A 20,695-nucleotide genomic window follows, 5' to 3' on the forward strand; every position below is an offset into this window, starting at 1 on the left:
TATGGATTCATTTGTACACTACTGGAACATTTCACTATTTTGTTCCTGACAGCTCAGCTGCAATTATATATATATATATTGTATTGGGTGATATTATGCTGTTGCTATATACTATACTGCAGATTTATACTGTATATCTGGCACATTTATTACCATCTACACCACACTCCATACCCTGGTATTTTACTCATATGTGGATACATTTTGGTTTCACATTTTGGGTATACACTCATATATATGCTAATAGATTTATTTACCATATTATAAGAATTATAGACTGACTTCAGCACATAATATGTGTTTTTAAGTGTTATTAAGTATGTATGTACGCATTGGAAATTATACAAATAAATATTTTGATAGTTTTGCAAACACCTTTTAAGTGCACGATTTTGGAAGAGTTATCTTTTTGCCTCTTTCGCAGAGGTGTTCTTTCTACCTTATATACTGTATCTTCCTTGGAGCGCCTACATTATCCATCGGATTGGTTGATATTAATTACATGGTGTAGGGCTGTAGTGCCTACCTGCCCCCTTTCTTTTAATAATAAAAATAACTTTATTTCATAAAGGGCTTTTCACCCAATGGAACTCAAAGCGCGTCACAATTACAGTACAGCGCGGTACGCAGAACATGGAATTTGTTAAAGACACAGCCCCTGCCCCGATGATCTTACAATCTATGGTTTTGGTGCCTGAGGCACAGGGAGATAAAGTCACTTTTCCAAGGTCACGAGCAGCTCACACTGGGATTTTAACCTTTGATTAAAACTCAGTGTTATTGTTACCACGATTAATGCCTTCACTCACTGAGCCGCATCTTCTCTTTATTTTTACATTAAATACTTCCACCGGGTTTAAGTGGTGTTATCTGCAGCTTCTTAGAGAGCTGTGCAAAATAAAAGAAGCAAAATGAACAAGCTTATATATATATATATATATATATATATATATATATATATATATATATATATATATATATATATATATATATATGCTGCTGGTATAAACTGACACAAATGCAAATATTTCCTCCTCATCTTTGAACAAATTGCACCATCTTGACCCTCACCCCATTGTATATCTGTCTCCATATATGTTAGATTCCACTGGGGAATGTTAAACAGAAAAGATCTCAAGTTTGAAGAAAACCCGCAATCACTTACGACAGTAAGATACTGCAGCGCTCTGTTTCATATACATATACAGTTGGGGACAGGAGTAAATACAAATGTATGAGTGTAGAAAGCTATATGTGTACAAATTACTCTACAAATGACTGTACATGTAACGGGTTTACAGGTGTTACAAGGAAGATTGTTGCAAAGGATGTTTTTCAATTATTTGGGATGCCGTCTAGGGTTAGTGATTAAATATTAAAACAAGGGAGAGCAAACTTTTTTCCCTGCGCCCCCCTGAGTTCCCCTCTCTCCGCCCCCCCCCCCCCTTACCTTTGCTTCGGCGGCGGCTTCATAACGTCATGTTGCCATAGCAACGTGATGTCACATGACCTTGCGGCGTCATTTGACGCCGTGTTGCCATGGCGACGCATGTAAGGAGCTGCCGGAGCCAAGGTAAGTGCAGTTTACAGACGCCTTCGCCGCTTCCCCGGCAATTCATTTAAGTGCCTTCAGGAAGCACACGGGGCCTCTATAAACCCCGTGCCCCCCCGCAGACAGTCTCCGCGCACCCCCCAGTTTGCACACCGCTGTATTAAAAGTCTGCAAGATGCAACGCCAGGGCAAAACAGGTGCAAATAAACAGCCCCATTTTTAACAAAGATAAGAATCCTATGAATCCAGTTAAAGGGAAGATTTTTGCTCGGACCTCCGTGTACTATGGCAGGGACTAGAGATGTGAGACTCTGTGTAGATTTGCTGCTTCACAGTTTCCATTGAACTTTCCAAAGGCTTGCAAAACCCGCACATATTTTGCTAAAACATTGGGAGTCAAAAGTCCTAGAGCAACAGCGCAAAATTGTTCAAAATTTGCTCTTTCGCTACTTAAAAGTGGTGAAATAGCAGCCCCGAGACTACAAAAAAGTTTTTTTTTTTTTTTATAATTTCAATCAAATTTTCAAAAGCAAAAGTAATTTAACTCAATCGAACATGAAATGCCCATTGGCTTTTTAGCGTTAAGTGAACTTGTAAATCGAAGCAAACTAAAAAAAGGGCGAAATTCGCAAAGTTCGCTGTGAAACGTTTGTACATCTCTTGCATGTTTAAGAGTGGGGTTACATCTGGATGACCGGTGCCTTTAATATGGTGAGCGAAGTTTGGTTTCCTCTGGCTAGTTTGCACCGTGGAAGGCCCACTCACTCTCTCTCCCTTTATCTGAATTGGTTCTCTGATAACGACAGGGTGGGCTAAGGGTAAAGAAAACACTAGATTGAAAAACACTCCCCCATTTAGGGGCCCCTAAGAAATGTAATGTACAGTATAATTCAAGAAGCCAAATTAGTGATTAGTTTGAATGTTATCAAAGCAAAAACCCTCCATTCTCCTGGGGTCTTTTACTCTTTTTTATTTCAATGTTTAAATTGGCATATTGCATAAATGTGCTTTTAACATGTTTTCTACATGTATCGCTACCTTCTGGGAGCCCCGTATTCTGTATATATTGAATGATATCCTGGGTTACCGTCAATGGTACATTCAGATTTAAACTGATTCTTCTAATATGATGGCGTTCCCTTATGAGAATATTGAAAAGCATTTATCTAATGGACATTTCTCTGCTATTTCAGAAATGGCATTCATGATTTCTGCAAAGTAGATGTTTCTTTATTTCCTATGTTGCATAATCAAGATAATGTATCACATTTTTTATAAATAATTCCCTCCTATTTCCATTTGATAGTATTACCTCTGCTAAAGCCATCAAACCGACTGATTTGTTTACAGTACTTAGAAACATGTGTGTACAATGGTTACTAAATAGGTCAATCTCTTCCTAAACAAAACATGTCTAATGTACTGTACATGTGGCAGGTAAAATATGACATTACAGGCAAACAACACTGTTTGGGGTTCCACTCACTCCAGGACTACTTCAAACATAAAAGAGGCCTTTGGATAAAGGCAAACGTGGAGCAATTCGGCGGAAAAAAACGGTACCAGATGTAACAAAGAAAAAACTATTTTTTATTTCAGTGGCATCGATTTCCTAAATATATACTGTGTAGATTTTTTCCCTGGAATTATACTACTCTTGCCTTGATGTCCATTAGCCTGCACAAATGGTAAAATGGCTCTATTATCAGTAACAGGTATAAAACTCTGCTCCTTGCAGGAACCAGTTCAATTGAGATTGCTTGTAGCATCCATCTGTGCTTGCTGTCCCATCCACAGATTATATAACGTGTGTTCTCTCTCCCTCTCTCCCTCTATCTCCCCTACTGAATATGACAGTGAGGCAAGGTTAATAAGGTGATAATTTCCATACATATTAATGAAGGTTATGTACCAATGACTGTGCATTACCATGGTTCAGTTTCTAACACTTTCTCTCTCAATTCACATTATCTCCTGTTCTTTACTAATAGCCTTAGCATCCCTCCTCTCCTCCTCTGTCTCTCCTTTTACATTCATATAGGATATTTCGTGACTATAGAACATTTTGTGACTACCGAACAATGTTTATACATAGGTGTTTAGAGTTAAGGACAAAAACAGTTTATACCTCAATTAACTCTAACTCATAGGAAGCTTTATTGTTAAAATATGTTCATGTGAAAAAAAAGACATTGTTCCATGGCAAATACATTGTTCCATATTTGCTAAATGGTTCTATACGGTGAATGGGCCTTAAAGCTGCAGTCATATGTAGAAGCACATGCACATGCGCTGGTAGGTGCTGGAGGGGGGTACTGTACTTATCTGCCGGTGCGCTGTATCCAGGGAGGTCCAGACATCCCAGAGATACTTGAGCAAAGGAATGGAAGCAGGCACACAGTCTTACTAAAGGTGCAGTTTATTGTGCCACCAAAGGTCCAACGTTTCGGCAAATAGATTGCCTTTATCAAGGCAATCTATTTGCCGAAACGTTGGACCTTTGGTGGCACAATAAACTGCACCTTTAGTAAGACCGTGTGCCTGCTTCCATTCCTTTCCTTAAAGCTGCAGTTCAGTTTTTTTTTTTTTTTTTTTTTTTTTACATTTATTTTTTTACCTCAATAGTTTCATGTGTGCAATCTCTAATTACCTAAAGAACAGTATAGCTGCAGCTCAATTCGTTCTCCATGTATTGATAGGTCGAAATTTGGTGACATATTAAAAGCTGGGATTTGTTTATAATCTGCTTGACTGGCAGTGGAAGCTCATGAATATTCATGAGCAATCCTGCACTGACAAGTGCTAGAGCGAGGGCAGGGCTGACAAAGGGGCGTGCCAGAGCTTGTGACAGGACATGAAGGGGCAGTGCCTTAGCAAATGGCTGTTAAAATAGAATACAAGAAAATTGGTCTTTCAAAGTTGTTTTTTTAAAAACAGAAAATGCTAAAAGTATTTTTTCTTACTACAGAACTGATTTATTAAAAAAAACAAACATGTAGGATATTGACTGAACTGCAGCTTTAAGGCGTCTTCCAGTGCTATAATATGTCTCATGTACGAGCACCGCTTAGTAAATACAGCACATTAAGCTTGACAATGGGGTTTGACAGAAATTAGGTTTTTAATCATGTAATCAAGCGCAACCCAATAAACTAACAATAAAAGAAATTACGTCAACTTAGTTCTGAAATTATTGCAGTTATGCAATGAGATGTTATTTACGACCTACGCAAAATGTTTCCAAGGAGACTTCTTACTTGGGACCTACAAAATGCTAAATAGTGGACACAATCATTTAATAATCAAAATTATGGTATTCCTCCTAATTTAGAAACAAATAAACTATTTCAGTTGAATAACCAACTTGTTGAACAACATCAATAAATAGGGTGTATGTGGTAACTGGACCTTGTTACAATAAGCACAGCAAAAAAGTATTTACCTTTAGTCCACCACAGACTGGACATGCTGCAAAAAGAGCTCTTGTAATCCCAGGTTGGGGACTGCATATTTCACAGGAATCAACTGGGACTCCAGCAGATGGTGCCAACTCACTACTTTTCGGTTCTGGCGCCTGTGCCTGCGTTTTTGTAGCTGTCCTTCTCGGAGCAAAATCCATGTATATCTCATCACTTGAGTCTTTGCTGCTTTCCTGAAGTAAGGATGGGTGTCTACTCCGGTCCTGGGTTTGCCCAATTGTTGCTTTTGTCTCCATGGGTGGTACCAACAACTTAGCATCCATAATGCCTTGACTTGCTTGTGACTGGTCCTTAGATAATGTGGAATCTGAACTCTTGTGTTGAGTATCCCTAGCAGCTGCCAGTAATAAACTTCGGGGTGTGTCATATAGATGTCTGACAGAGCCAGGAACCTGATACTCAGAGCCTCTCTGGGGATCAGTGTGCTGGCAAGTACATACATTCTGATCTGAAGCGAAGTTCAATGGCAAGCTAAGCAATGATCCAAACTCCTCACCATGGCAAATATCCAGGCTCTCAGCATAGGAAGAGAAGCTTCCAGAGTAGGAAGAGTGGCTACCTGTAGCTATTCCACTGTCAGAGGAGCTTTGACGGCCTATTTCCTGCAACTGTCTAGACCGTTGGGGCTTCGGAGGTGGCTTTGTAACACGGAGAGCTTCAGCATAAGCGTTATCTTCTCCAAGGTGAAGGCCTTTTGCTGCTGCCATCCCATGACTCTCTGCTGAGGTGCTGGCCAGAGATGGCTCAGGCCAAATTGTTAACCTACTTCCAGCACTTGCATCTGAATGACTGGTGTCTGAAGAGGAGCTGGATAAACTCCTATCATCCCCTAAAATAAAACACATGGAAGAAAATACATTTTTGAGGAGCTTTATGTATGTAGGTCCCTATGAAATGCATATAGCTTCAAGTATTCAAATGTTTTACACAATTAAATAAACTTCAAACTACAGTATTACAATGTAAAAGCAGAGCAGAAATTATGCACCTCACAGTGAGATACTGTACCTCTGAACACACCTGGAAAATATGCCAATTGAAATCATTTGCATTTTTTCCAGGTGTGTGCATAGGTATCTCTCCATTTGGAGCATAGGTTAATCTATTTGGAGGTATACAAGTCATGTATCCTAAATTGGTCTCTTTTGCTCATTTATCAAGCTCTGATGTGATAGTGACTGCCAATGACTTCAATGGCAGATCACGCTGGACCAAGGTGTGACAACCCACATTGGCACTTAGTGAAAGTCTTTCTGCACAAACATTAATAGAGCATTGTGAATATTCAATGAATATCATATGGGTTGAACTCGATGGACATGTTTTTTTTTTTTTAACCTCCTCTACTATGTATCTATATATGGGCTATAATGAGCTCATTTTCATGTCATTTACAATAACAGCCATTATGAATAACACCTTGCCTTTTACAGAAGTAATTCTTGGTTAACGTTACCTAATATGCTATATTGAATACTGCTTCCATGAAAACAGAGCTTAGTCATTCATTAATACTGGCGAATGAAGAATGATGGAGGAATGTGGGAAAAATCGTTGCAAAGTAGCTTGATACAGATGTAGCTAAACTGTCTTTGGTGCCGCTGAAACTCGCAGTCATGGGACAATGGTGGATGTGGCACCGAAGAATTGGCACTGTGGAGGATCTCATTCAGAAACATGGACCCTCCGCAGCAGCCACTGTTCGACTGGGGCACTGGAGATAGTGAGTCTTGCTACATCTGTACATTAATGCAGCGTGAATGGAATAATCATCTTTCTTCGATGGTTATGTCTACCCGTGCAGAGCTCAATATATTGTGTCCTATGTAATGCATATCATTTGTAGCATTAAAATGATTTTTACAGAATTAAATAAACCGTTTTGATAGCCCTGAAAAGAGGGGGGGGGGGGGGGGCAAAGCGGTGCACTCACATAGGTTGTAGTTCCATTCACTATGCTAAAATGTATTCTAGGTTAGTATTTTTTTAACACTCTCTGGGGGTTATGCACAAAGCAGTGATAAGTGTTTTTAAGTGAGATAAATTCCTTTATTTCTCAATATTGCGTGCACCGCGATTCACAAAGCAGTGATAACACTGCAGTATCGCACTTAAAAGGCTTTTTATCATCAAAACACAGTCATTGCTAAAAAAATTGCGCCATAAATTGCGCCATAAAACATTTATCTCACTTAAAAATACTTATCACTGCTTTGTGCATAACCCCCTCTGTCTCCAAGAGGTGTTACTTAAGTTTTCTTCAAATCTGTTTCTGCTTTAAAGTGATTAACGAAGATGTAAAAAAATAATTTTGACCTTTGTGCTAATTCTATATTTTTATTTTATTGAAATTAGACGCAACATAAAATTCATCCTTTGTGATTTTTTTAAACGGACATAACGCTGCAATAAACATATGTATCCCCCTGCTTTTGTTATTTTTTAAGAGACAAGCGTGAGGAATTGAACTGAGAACATACCGTACCTTGGCCTTGTGGGCAAACTTCTCATACATTGGCCATAATATGTAACCAAAACTCCAATTTCAATCAAATATTAGAAAAGATTACAGATGTGCAGGCTTTTATACAGAATGAAATAGGTCATAAGAAAGGCTTAATAATGATGAAACGTTGGGTTTTAGGGATTTTGAAACTGCCTTCATCTTGTGTTTTTTGCTTTCAGCTTTTGTGGTCCCCAGCACTCCGGTAAATTATAAAAACAAACAAACACATGTATGGGAGAGCTCACCATAACACACGGGACAAAATAAGTTGACCCCTTCGATGTTTGCGGCTACCAATGCATTGCAAATCAATGCCTTCAGGCACCAAAGGAGTTAGCATACAATATAAACATCCTACAGAGACTGTAACAGCTTGACATCCATACCGTATGTGCCAATATTAAGCCTTTAGTGGCCCAAGTGACAAGCCAGTCATTGGTTGTGCATGGCTAGCTGGCCACGTTTTCTGCTAATCGGTTAATATACCGTATGAATATGTTCTACAGTACATTGTAATATAATGCATTGTATCACCTGTTCTAGGTTGGCTAATCTTATCTTGCCTATGTCTCCATTGGCAATTATAAACATAGCCAAGATAGATCTAACATCAGCCGGAATTAGGTGATAACATGTTGCAGTGTTGTTTGTCAGTCACCCGATATCTCCATGTATCAGAGTTTGGTGAATAGTATGGCAATTGTAGAATTTGCATTAATAACTAATTTCCATTCCATTTATCTTACAAAAATTCCATTGGTAACAACGTACTTTGTTTTTATGCAATAACATGTTAGAGAATAACCTGATAAAAATAATTTATATATACTTTTTTTTTTCTTCGAATAACACACATTTTCAACCTCATAAGGCCAATGTGCCTTATGGCTTGGTACCAATTAATAATCTCTATCCTACAATACCAGCCATTTCCTATAATAAGGATTCCCTTTGTTTTTGTTTTTTGTGTGTGTGTTTTTTTTTTACCTCCAAGGCTCAGATGTGAGAGCAGACTGAGACGTTTCTCTAACTGCAGGGTTTCATGGGCAACTCTTTCTTCCATGTAGGCAGGGTTTAAATTTGGGTCTAAAAGAAACAAACAAAAATGTGAAGAACTTTAGAAACTACGGCATTTCTTTACATACTACTTATAGTACTACTACTAATACTACTTCTAATACGAAGCTAGTCCCACAATTTCTTGGCACCATTTTTTTGTTTAAGTAGTGTGTGGCTACCTATTATACACAATGGTATCCCTAATTTGTATACTATTCCTTGCTACAAAATTGTGAACACTGTTACACTTTAATTAAGAGTCTAAATTAACATGTGTTACATTGGCCCAGGCTATCAACAAATGCTTGCTCTCACATTACATGTGTGTGTTAATGTTTAGGAATTATGCTGAGAATAAAGTCTCATGAAACATGCCTTAGAAGGTAAGATTTGTATTTACCATACTACTGTACTATGGATAAATGAACTGCTTTTGCTTGAGCACTATTATAAATTCCTACAGCAGAAGTACAAGGGGGAAAATGGAATGCAATCAATACCCGTTTGTGTTGTATCAGGTGCTATTTATACGCAGCGGTAATTCTTGTGGAATGCCTGGTTGTTCTTTATTTTGCTTTACACGTTGGTCGTCTTCTTCCTTTGCAACCTGACACCCCACTAAGCTACCCAGATATTAATATATGTAATTGCCTACTCAACGTACTCTGGGTGACGAAGTTTTAACATGTAAATAGCTACACTGGATACGATCAGATATTTATGGAAAACATATTGTATTACTTATAATAGCAATAAACTGTAAACTAAAAGTGCAGTCTCAATAAGCCTATCACATTTCATGTGCTTAAATTTCCATCTTTTGGTGTGAAATCCTCTATATATTCTCTATTTGGAGAAATATTAAAGTACTGTACGGTTCTTTACAGTAAGGGCAGTTAAAATGTGGAATTCACTACCCATGGAGACTGTGATGGCAGATACAATAGATATGTAAAAAAAAAATGTTGGACATCTTTTTAGAAAGGAAAGGTATACAGGGATATTCCAAATAAGGAAACCAGGAAGGATGTTGATCCAGGGAATAATCTGATTGACAATTCTTGGAGTCGGGAAGGAATTTATTTTTCCCCGTATGAGATATCATTGGATGATATGTCACTGGGGTTTTTTCTTTGCCTTCCTCTGGATCAATATACTGTAAGTATGGATATAGGGTAAAGTATCTGTCATCTAAATTTAGCATAGGTTGAACTTGATGGACGCATGTCTTTTTGCATCACCATCTGCTATGTAAATAACTATGCACATTTTTGGCAGGGTCTTTTTAACCACTGTAATGTGATTTCCTAACAATCTGATTCTAATTTAGCCAAGATTAACTTTGAAGGCGAGATATGAATCATGAACTAGTCACTTAAAAAAGAGATATCGTTGTGTTAGAGGTAAAACTCATTACGTGCATGTTTGACAAAAACTCCCTATATGCACTTCCTGACTTGGGATTTCTTGATATTTCTATTGAAAAACTCATTACGTGCCTATTTAGTCATAGTTCAGAGTTACCAAAATATAAAACTCATTAAGAATGATTTTGGAATAATGTCAAAAAGAACATTTGACCGCCTTTTCCTCAATACTCAAAGAATGTACAGGCATACCCCGGTTTAAGGACACTCACTTTAAGTACACTCGTGAGTAAGTACAAATCGCTCAATAGGCAAACGGCAACTCACGCATGCGCCTGTCAGCACGTCCTGAACAGCAATACCGGCTCCTTACCTGTACTGAAGCTGTGCGCAAGCGGGGAGACTATAGGGCCTGTTACACATGCGTTATTTACATCAGTTATGCACGTATATGACGATTGCAGTACAGTACGTGCATCAATAAGTGGAAAAAAGTTAGTGCTTCACTTTAAGTACATTTTTGCTTTACATACATGCTCCGGTCCCATTGCGTACGTTAATGCGGGGTATGCCTGTAGTTAACAACTTTTACCTCTACAGCAACAATATACAGGCATACCCCGCATTAACGTACGCAATGGGAACGGAGCATGCCTGTAAAGCGAAAATGTACTTAAAGTGAAGCACTGCCTTTTCCCACTTATCAATGCATGTACTGTACTGCAATCATCATATACGTGCATAACTGATGTAAATAACGCTTGTGTAACAGGCTCTATAGTCTCCCCGATTGCGCACAGCTTCGGTACAGGTAGGGAGCTGGTTTTGCTGTTCAGGACGTGCTGACAGGTGCATGCGTGAGCTGCCGTTTGCCTATTGAGCGATTTGTACTTACTCACGAGTGTACTTAAAGTGAGTGTCCTTAAACCGGGGTATGCCTGTAGTGTATGATCGCCGAGGTTAGGTATTTTTGCCTAAAATTTAAAGCTGTAAAATAAATTCTTAATGATGAAATAAGCATTAAATGTAAGATTGTTTTGCTAAATAGAACTGCAATTTGAAACTATTATGTATAGGGTTGTCCACAGGAACAGAAAAAAAATCCATATTTCAAAAACAAGGCCGTCATGGCATGAAGGTATTTTTAAATGTACATAGTACTGCTGATATAACTACTTGCAAATCAACCCTTGCAGACTCCTGCTTGCAGAAAGGGTTAATATAGCAAAATAATCACAAAATCGATTAAACACCTCACAGTTTGCAGGATGTATCGTGACACAGTTTTCAAAACCAAATTGGTAAATATGGATGTTAATCTATCCGTACAGTATATTACCCCATTTAATAAAGATTAGCATACTGTATCAGCTTCACATTTAGAAACATTGGATAAAAATAAGCCACATAGGCATAGCTGTTCATGGTCCCAAGACTCAACAAAGTATCCGGCCGCTCCTCCTTCTCTTACCGTACACCCCAAAACTGGAACAATCTACCGGAGACTCTCACAGCCACCACCAGTTTAAGTTCTTTCAAAACTAAGGCTGTCTCACATTTTAATCTGGTCTGTAACTGTTATATACGCCTATAATATATATATTATCTCTAACTGTGCATGCAATGTCTTGTATATAATGTATACCCTGCTCACTAATGTAACTGTATTTGTAACCATGTATTATTTGTCATTTTAACTCTGTGCCCAAGACATACTTGAAAACAAGAGGTAATTCTCAATGTATTACTTCTGGGTAAAATATTTTTATAAATAAAAAAAATAGCTATGTTTTGGAGCATTTGAAGATTTTAAGTAGTTTTTTGTGCAGCGTTTGTAACGTCACAATACCATGCAGCTGCTATGAGTTTGTAGCGTCACAATACCATGCAGCTGCTATGAGTTTGTAACGTCACAATACCATGCAGCTGCTATGCGTTTGTAACGTCACAATACCATGCAGCTGCTATGAGTTTGTAACGTCACAATAACATGCAGCTGCTATGAGTTTGTAACGTCACAATAACATGCAGCTTCTATGATGATACAGTATGCAACTATTGTTTTCAGGGGTCCATGTTCTATTGCAAGTAATAAAATGGTATTCACATGATACTCTGACAAATGTCTGGGAACACAATTGCATGTTGCAATTTGATGCAGGGAATCATTGCTTCTTATGTGATACATATTGGAATGCTGGGTGGTTTTGTAATGGACACATCATTGCTTCATGTATTATTATGGATGTTTTGATATGTGCTTATCATGTTTCAATGAGAAAAGTTATATTATTCCCTACATCTGCAGCTAAGATACAGTAGATCATTGATTTATAATTAACTAGCTGATATTCCCGGCATTGCCCGGAGGCAGGGTGGGGACGGGGGGCGTGAAAGGCAGGGAGGGGGCGTGAAAGGCAGGGGGGGGGGCGTGAAAGGCAGGGGGGGGGCGTGAAAGGCAGGGGGGGGCGTGAGAGGCAGGGGGGGCAGGGGTGTGGGAAGGGGGGGTGGCGTGAAAGGCAGGGGGGGGCGTGAAAGGCAGGGGGGTGTGAAAGGCAGGGGGGGCGTGAAGGGGGGGCGTGAGAGGCAGGGATGTGGGCAGGGGTGTGGGCAGGGGGGGGGCATGAAAGGCAGGGGGTGGGGCGTGAAGGGCAGGGGATGGGCAGGGGGGGCGTGAAAGGCAGGGGGGTGTGAAAGGCAGGGGGGTGTGAAAGGCAGGGGGGGGCGTGAAAGGTAGGGGGGGCGTCAAAGGCAGGGGGGGCATCAAAGGCAGGGGGGGCGACAAAGGCAGGAGGGGGGGCGTCAAAGGCAGGGGGGCGTCAAAGGCAGGGGGGGGCATCAAAGGCAGTGGGTGGCGTCAAAGGCATGGATTCCTCCCCCTGCATTTCCTCACCTGGCAGCATGCCGCGCTCCTCGGGCTGCCACTGGTTCTCTCCCCCCTCGTGGCCTCCGCCGACTCCCGGTGGCACAAAGGAGCTATTGCGCGGCCACAACTCCCTGCCGCCCTCCTCCTTCTCCTCGGGGATGTTGAGCCGGGGTAGCGGCATGTGGGGGTGGGGGGTGAGCCGTAGAGAGCGTGCTCTGGGGGGTAGGGGGAAGTGGGAGAGCGCCGGGGAGCGGGCTTACACAGGTCACCCCTCGGCCACACATCTCCCTCCCCTCTGGCTTCCGGGAGAGGTGGAGACAACTCCCTGCCGCCCTCCTCCTCGGGGATGTTGAGCCGCCATCTTACCCACTGTGGCGCCATTTTCCTGATCACCTCAGCAAACAAAAAGGCGCGGAGAGGAACAAAGGGAGAGAGAGAGGTGAGCGGTATAGGCGAGGGAGAAACCGGAGAGCGGTATAGGAAGGTGCGGGGGGGAGGGGGTCCTTCCAGAGGCTGCCTGCCCACTGCCTGTCCCCCCGCCGGGGAGGGAGGGAAGTGAGCGCCGGGGAGGGAGGGCCGCGCCGCGCTTCACCTCCATCCGGGAGCCGGTGCAGGGCGCCCGTGAGGGTGATGGGGGGGAGGAGGACAGAGAGAGAGAGAGAGAGTGTGTGTGTGTGTGTGTGTGTGTGTGTGTGTGTGTGTGTGTGTGTGTGTGTGTGTGTGTGTGTGTGTGTGTGTGTGTGTGTGTGTGTGTGTGTGTGTGTGTGTGTGTGTGTGTGTGTGTGTGGCCGAGGGGGAAGAGAGTGGCAGTTGAGTGACGTCAGACCCACCAATCTGATTGGCCAGAGGCTGAGGACCAATCAGATTCACCGCAGATAGCACTAACCTTTCGATTTTATATATTAAGATTATAAAATTAAGTAGCACATGTGGTCATGGTACTTATGTCAAACGTTGAATGAATATATTAAATACTGTACAATCTTCATATGCAGAACTAATTGGAAGTGTTTAATACAGGAGTAGCCAACTCCCGTCCTCAAGGGCCACCACCAGGTCAGGTTTTCAGGATAAACCCTGCTTCAGCACAGGCAGCTCAATCAGTGCTCAATCACCTGTGCGGAAGCAGGGATATCCTTAAAACCTGACCTGTTGGTAACCCTTGAGGACTGGTGTTTGCTAGCCCTGGTTTAATAGATATCATTTTTTAGGGGTTTGCAAGCTTAAGGGGAACATGTTTATTGTTTATTACCTAAACTGCCATCACACTAATGCTTTCAAAAATATTGTTTGCACCCATTTCTGACATTAGGAAATCTAAAAACAACATACACCGTGAAATAAATGTGTGTGTATGCATGAGCAAGATCAACTATCAAAGTGGCTAAGTTTGGCTTATAAATGAATATTTTTACATTTAAAAATCATGAATTAAGTAAAAATAGCCGTGTTAGTCCAGTTGCGATAGTGTAGAGTGAATGAGTACTTCAGTATTAGGTGGTACCTTTTTATTTGGACTAACCATAGATATTATAAGAATCGCTCGACCTGAGGAAGAGAGGGGAACTCTCGAAAGCTTGTATTATGCGTGATGGTCTGGTCACCCTACTTATAATATTTATTGTTAGTCCAAATAAAAAAGGTATCACCCAAACACTGAAGTTCTCATTGACGCCACATTTAAAAATCAAAACTACTTTGCACTTTTCCTGCAGCGAGCTAGTTAGCGGTGATTCTAATAAGAGCAATGCTGTGTGTGCTAGACATAGAAAGTCCCTGCACAGCCCTGTTATTCCATACTTCCTGTATGTACCTGGGAGGACTGGACGCAGCCCAAACGGGCCTTTTGTTGGAGAAATGCCACGAACGATGCAGTCGAAGAGAAAGCTGATCTGATCTCCCTCTGTACAAGAGAGGAAAAAAACTCCGGCCCCTGGAAGGAAACAAAAACAACGTAGGACAGATTGCATTAATGCAATGCTCAATTACTAAATTCTACCTAAACTATTGCTATATGAATCCAACCATAAGCAGAAGTCGATATACAATATCACCAGCGTATTTAACTTTTATGCTGTCCTGAATATATCAAAAGTATCCTTCTTTCCATTCACTTCATGTAATTTTATTCATTCCTCAAGCACCTCTTCCTAGGCTTTTTATATAGTCTGTCTAATGCACCCTGGGCTATATTCTGCAAAACACATGAATCCTGGTAATGCACATTCAAATGTAACTCAAGATTGCTTTTGCAAATGAGATTGTCAGAGCTATTATGCTTGCGTTAATGCTACTCATATATCTACGTAATTCAGTCAAATGCATCTAAAATAGTTAAATAGTGCCTAATGGCAATGTTTAGTTGATTAGGCAGATAATCTCATGACACTTGCACAGGGGCCCACAATCTATAGCATACCCAGAACAATATTACTGTTCCCAGGGACGGCTGGGATATTTGTGGGGCTCGGTGCAGGGACATATGCGGGGAATTGGCTCTTACCTTCTCCGGTGGCATCTCCTCGCCGTCCCATCATCATGGCTCCACGATGTCAAATGGTGTTGCGTTGCCATGTCAAGGTGATGTCACGTGACATTCAACTTCACATTGTCATGGGCATCCTGTTATCATAGCAACGTGACGTTGCAGGGCCTTGCGATGTGCCACTGTCATGGCAACGTGGCGCCAATTGATGTCGCGGAGCCATGATGATGGAACCCTGCGTGAGGAGATGCCGCCGGAGAAGGTAAGAGAGTTACAGAGGTCCCTTGCTCTCCCTGGTCAATCAGCTTAATTACGGTGAGGGAGAGAGTGTGGGGCTCTGTAAGCGCGGGGCTCGGTGCCCAGGCACCGACTGAACCTCTGTCAAGCCGGCACTGAGTCTGTACCTCATTAGTGGCTCATCATTTCCTATATAGCTTTAGTGAATACAGTAGGTAAGTGTGAATAACCAAAGATATCACGTTTAACACAGTGGGGCATATTCTAGTACCTGCGAGTTGTGCATATCCATGGGGAAAGAGCCCTTGCAGGCTCGGTATTCTGTAAGCCCTTTTCGCATGTTTAAACCGGGCGGAAAAATGCTTTGTTTAGAAGCAGTTTCATTCCGGCTCTGCAAATCTGAGCAGAATGACCAAAGAGGAGTAAAAACAATTTTTTTTTTACCAAATCGCTGAAATTCTAGTATCTCCGTTAAGTGCAAAACCGCTTCAAACAACTCCCCCTTTTAAAAATTAAATAAATTGGAGAGGGAGAAAGAGAACATAATTTATTCAAGTCTTAAGTTGAGTATATACAGTATATCCCCTCAAACCTTGCTCCAAATAACAAAGGGAAGGACATCTGTACAAAAAAAGGAGCAGACCTGAGAGATATGCTAATATTATATGCAGTGTGAATAATGAGTCACACCGACTTCCTTATAAAATATTTGCATAAAACCAATACTGAAAAGTCTAAGTAGGGTGACCGGATGCGCATGTGTGGCCGGCAAGCGCTCATTGCGCATGCGCAGTTGGAGCTCACCATTTGCACATAGGCAGTCAGCGCTCGCCGTTTGTGCATGTTCAGTTTGGGCTCGCCATTTGCGCATGTGCAGTCTTCGCTCGCACTATGCGCATGCGCAGTCGGTGCTCACGGTTTGCGCACTCGCAGTCAGTGCATGTGCAGTCGGTGCTTGATGTTCGTGCATGCGCAGTTGGCACTTGCGACTGCGCATACGTGACATATGTCCTGGTTTATGCCGGGACACATATGGTCACCCCAAGTCTAAAATCCCTTATGATGAAGGAGTACTGGTGTCAGGCCCAACAGGATCAGAACCCACAACACTGCCATTCAGGGCAGCCGCTCTAGCATTGAACTAAGCCAGATGCTGGAAAGCTTTGCTGCTCATACTTGTAGCTCACTGCCCCTGGCATCTTTTAAAAGCAGAACACTTCCAGTTCCTGGGTACCAGTTAAATGTTCCTTTTGCACCCGAGACACCTGGGAGATACGTGGCAGGGGAGCTTCCTAGCACGTGGTACAGGTCAATGTTATATATCTCATTCTGCAAGTACAGTTCTTTATTTTTTGCTCCTTGTTATTTCTCTTCCATTCCATTTAAATCACAAAAATACAAATGAATATTAATGCATTGAGATTATGCAAAATATGTTAAAGCCGATCCTGTCCTTAATGCGTTTCACATTTCTGAGCTTTAAGTTGTGAACTATTAAACCTAAACTGAATAAACTGTTCAAGCAGCAAGTTCTTCTCCAACCCACTTCTCCAAATGGAAATGAGCATGTTACAGTACATTCTGTAAAGCAAATTGTTTCTCATGCTACTTGCCATTTATACTAGCTCTCTATTAGATGCTGCAGCAGGTCTTCTCTGGGCAATATTGTGTTGCTTTGACATCATGTAGGTTAGGTTCACTATTGTACAGTGTATGTGATTATACCTGGGTAAAATGTGACTTATCGGTGAGTTCCTAGACAGAGTCTCCCTGAAGCCCCCAGGTTATATTATCGGTTGTGGCTTTTCACTGGGTTTTTATTCGGGCCGAGTGATATTTGCGAGTCCTGCCACTGTTTATAATTGTTTTTTACTGAGCTGTGTCCAATTAATGATGTATTTTGATATTTTTTTTTAATAAATTCATTATTATTTTTTAACTTTTTTGCATTAGTGCTTTACTTTAAGAGATTTCGTCCCTCCTGCTTTGTGAGGGATCCATTTTGTTTTTATAAAACAATACTCATAACTGCACAATTCCAATTAAAGGTGGACAAAGCCAAACATTTAAATGGGCCTCCATTCAGAATGACTGAGTCACCGATTGAGCCACCTGTGCTGAAGCAGGGATATCCTTTAAAACTGACGTGTTGGTGACCGTTGAGGAGTGGAGTTGGCCAGCCCTGATGTAGACACTTGAAATCTGAGGCCGCTCTCGGCGCTGGCAATATACTGATCCTGGTGTGCGTCTTCTCCTGCCTTATACAAATATTGCTGGTGGTCACATAATAATTACAGCCCCATCACACACAATGCAGCATTAATTGAATGTCTCCAACCATTCAACATTCAAAATCTGTAACAGAGGGCCCAAGTGTCCTGTTAGTTGCTATTGAGGATTACAAAACAGCAGGCTGGTAACAGTATGCCTTTTGGGAATCATTTACTGTAAGCCAGTGTTTTCAAGCCTTTGACATGAGTGCAACTGGCAGAACACGTAAATTGTATTCCTGACTCCTATAATGTCTTTGACATTTCTGACACCTGTTATGTATGTGCCAGCAACAGCATCCCGATGCATCTGCATTTAGCAGGTAACCCCAAGAAGCAATGAAAGCAGCAAGACCCCTCATCACCAAGCATTGCAAAATCTGCAAATGAAACGTGTGAGTATTGTTATGCTTCCATAAAAAATAATACACTGGCTGATAGATTAACAATTTTTCTATATTTTTTATTAGTAATAAAAAATGTTTCTCTATAATAACTACAACTATAGGCTGACGAACATTCCCACTTTATTCCCTAGGTTGCTAAACAACGTATGCCACAGATGTATTATTAAACAGAACGATTCCATAACTTGTCAGCAGTTCTTTACCCTTCATTCTATCCCTAACGTCTCATTTTCCTTCCCACCAAACAGCCCACTGAACATGAGCACAATGCAACGCCATTAGGGTGAATAAATCCACTGTTTTACATTTAACAATTACTGAATACCAGCAGATACATGCTCATGGGAGAATTAATCTCCAGAACAAAGTGCATTCTCAAAATAATAATACAATTTTAGCGACACAAAGGAATGCATTTGTAGAATTGAGAATTACTTTCTTCTATAATATATAGATGTGCACACAATACAGTAGCTTCTCTTTTCACACTGACTTTTTGCTTCCACAATCCACAACCTCCTTTCTGACAGTAATGTTCTTTAGCTATGGGATTTATTTTTGTATAAAATTATGCAGTGTACCATATGGGAAACAGGATAGTTAACCCTTTTACCGCTGCATCAGCATACTGTAAAAAGCAATTTAGAACAAAAGGAGTTGTATTCTAACTGTTGCAAGAATGTAAAGCACTTTTTTTTATACAAAGACGTATATACATATGTAGCGGGTTTTATTGTTCCCTCTCTTGAGATACTATGGGAGTTGTTGTGATATTCTTCAATCCTCCTGAAACTGTGTAATATTTAAGTATCCCCAAAGAACAAAGCGTTACTGGCCAATAATGCCCTGTTCTAATGAGATTATTACAATTATTGGCTAAATGTATGCTTTTTTATTTTACATAAATATTATAGATACTTTTATATAGTCTTATTGATTTTAAAAACATAATATTCTATATTTTCTTTTGAACTTTTACTGTACTTTTATTAAAATAAAATTGTAGACGTATCACTGCCTCCATTCTCTATACACATATAACAGCCACCCCCCCCCCCCTCCACATATTCAGACAGACAGGGGTGCAGACAGTTTTCCCGGGGACCAAGGACTAGAGTTTCCACTGGGCTCTCCACCCGGTGTCAGCGGGTTGCGAAACTCCCCCTTTTTTCTCACACACACCCCCTCTCACACACCCACTTCTCATCTCATCTTCTCTCCCCTTCCTCTCATCCTCTCCCTCACAGCCTCACAGTTCCCCACTCTCAACCTCTCCCTCCTCTCATGCTCACCATCTCTCACTCCCTCTCCCCTACACCACAACCTCTTCCCCTTCTCCTACTCCCCTCCTCCCACTCCCCTCTCTGTCCTTTACAAATCCCACCTCTCTCTCCCTCTCTCAATCCCTCCCATACAGCCCCAGCTCTCTCTCTCTCAATCCCTCCCATACAGCCCCATCTTTCTCTCCCTTCCTTACACCCCACCTCTATCTCTCTTTCTCTCACTTAAACCCTCACCTCTCTCTCTGCCTCCCTGCCTTACACCCCCACCTCTCTCTCTCCCTCACATCTCCACATCTCACCCCCACCTCTCTCTCTCCCCCTTACACATCCACCTTTCTCTCTCCCCACCTCTTTCTCCCTCCCTTACACCCCCACCTCACTCTCATGCCCCACCTCTCACCCCTCAACCTCTCTCACCTGCCCTACCTCACCTTTACACCCCCACCATCTCTCTGACCCCAACCTCCCCCTTTCACCCCCACCTCTTTATCTCCCTGTTACTCTCCTACCTCTATCCCCCATACACACCCACCTCTCTCTCCCACTAACACCCTCAATCCCACTTATGCCCCTACCTCTCTCTCTCTCCCATTTTACCCCCACCTCTCTCTCTCTCTCTCTCTGCCCCTTACAAAAAAAGAATGAAAATAAGGATTAAACAATGACAAAAAGTAAATGACTGTGTTAAAAACTGTATGTGTTCAAATATTTCATTTTTTAGTCATCTGTTTCATTCACTGATTAGTCCAGCCCAGATTCCTCTGATCTGCTTCCCAAGTTCACCTAGAATAGGTCTCATCAAATAGACTTTATACCCCTTGTCATTATAATATCATGATATATTAAGTATTTTAATCAATCTGGCACTTCATGGGGTTAACGTTGCCTACAAATTGTCTTAAAAATACAATAATTGTTTCTATGACAGGTCAAGACCCTTCCTGTTTTGGTGTTCATCTAGAAAGGTAGCTTAACCTGGGGATTATCACTGATGGCGTACTAAAAGTGGAACAAATATATAGTTTGGAAGTCTGTAGAAAATACCCAGATTATGGGCTGTCAGCATCAAAAAAACCTTCGTCACCACTTAGTTTGAGGGCTATATTAAATCTTGAATTATGGGCCTGACAGCAATTTTCAAGAATAACAAATATATGTAACCATTGCAATGAGACGAATCAAAT

General features: G+C 41.3%; 1 protein-coding gene across 3 annotated transcripts in view; it reads right to left on the reverse strand.

Annotated features, from left to right (window-relative positions):
• The window catches only part of DOK7 (docking protein 7), a 112,587-nt gene that overhangs the window by 42,150 nt on the left and 49,742 nt on the right, over positions 1-20,695 (reverse strand). For all 3 annotated transcript variants that reach the window (XM_075570153.1, XM_075570144.1, XM_075570136.1), the window contains exons 3-5: positions 14,643-14,762; positions 8,525-8,623; positions 4,995-5,860 (exon numbers count right to left, since the gene is read on the reverse strand). In XM_075570153.1, coding sequence (XP_075426268.1) covers positions 4,995-5,860; positions 8,525-8,623; positions 14,643-14,762 — 1,085 coding nt within the window. The remainder of the gene's footprint in view (positions 1-4,994; positions 5,861-8,524; positions 8,624-14,642; positions 14,763-20,695) is intronic.

The sequence above is a fragment of the Ascaphus truei genome, chromosome 1 (genome assembly GCF_040206685.1).
Source record: "Ascaphus truei isolate aAscTru1 chromosome 1, aAscTru1.hap1, whole genome shotgun sequence".
Taxonomy (NCBI): Eukaryota; Metazoa; Chordata; class Amphibia; order Anura; family Ascaphidae; genus Ascaphus; species Ascaphus truei.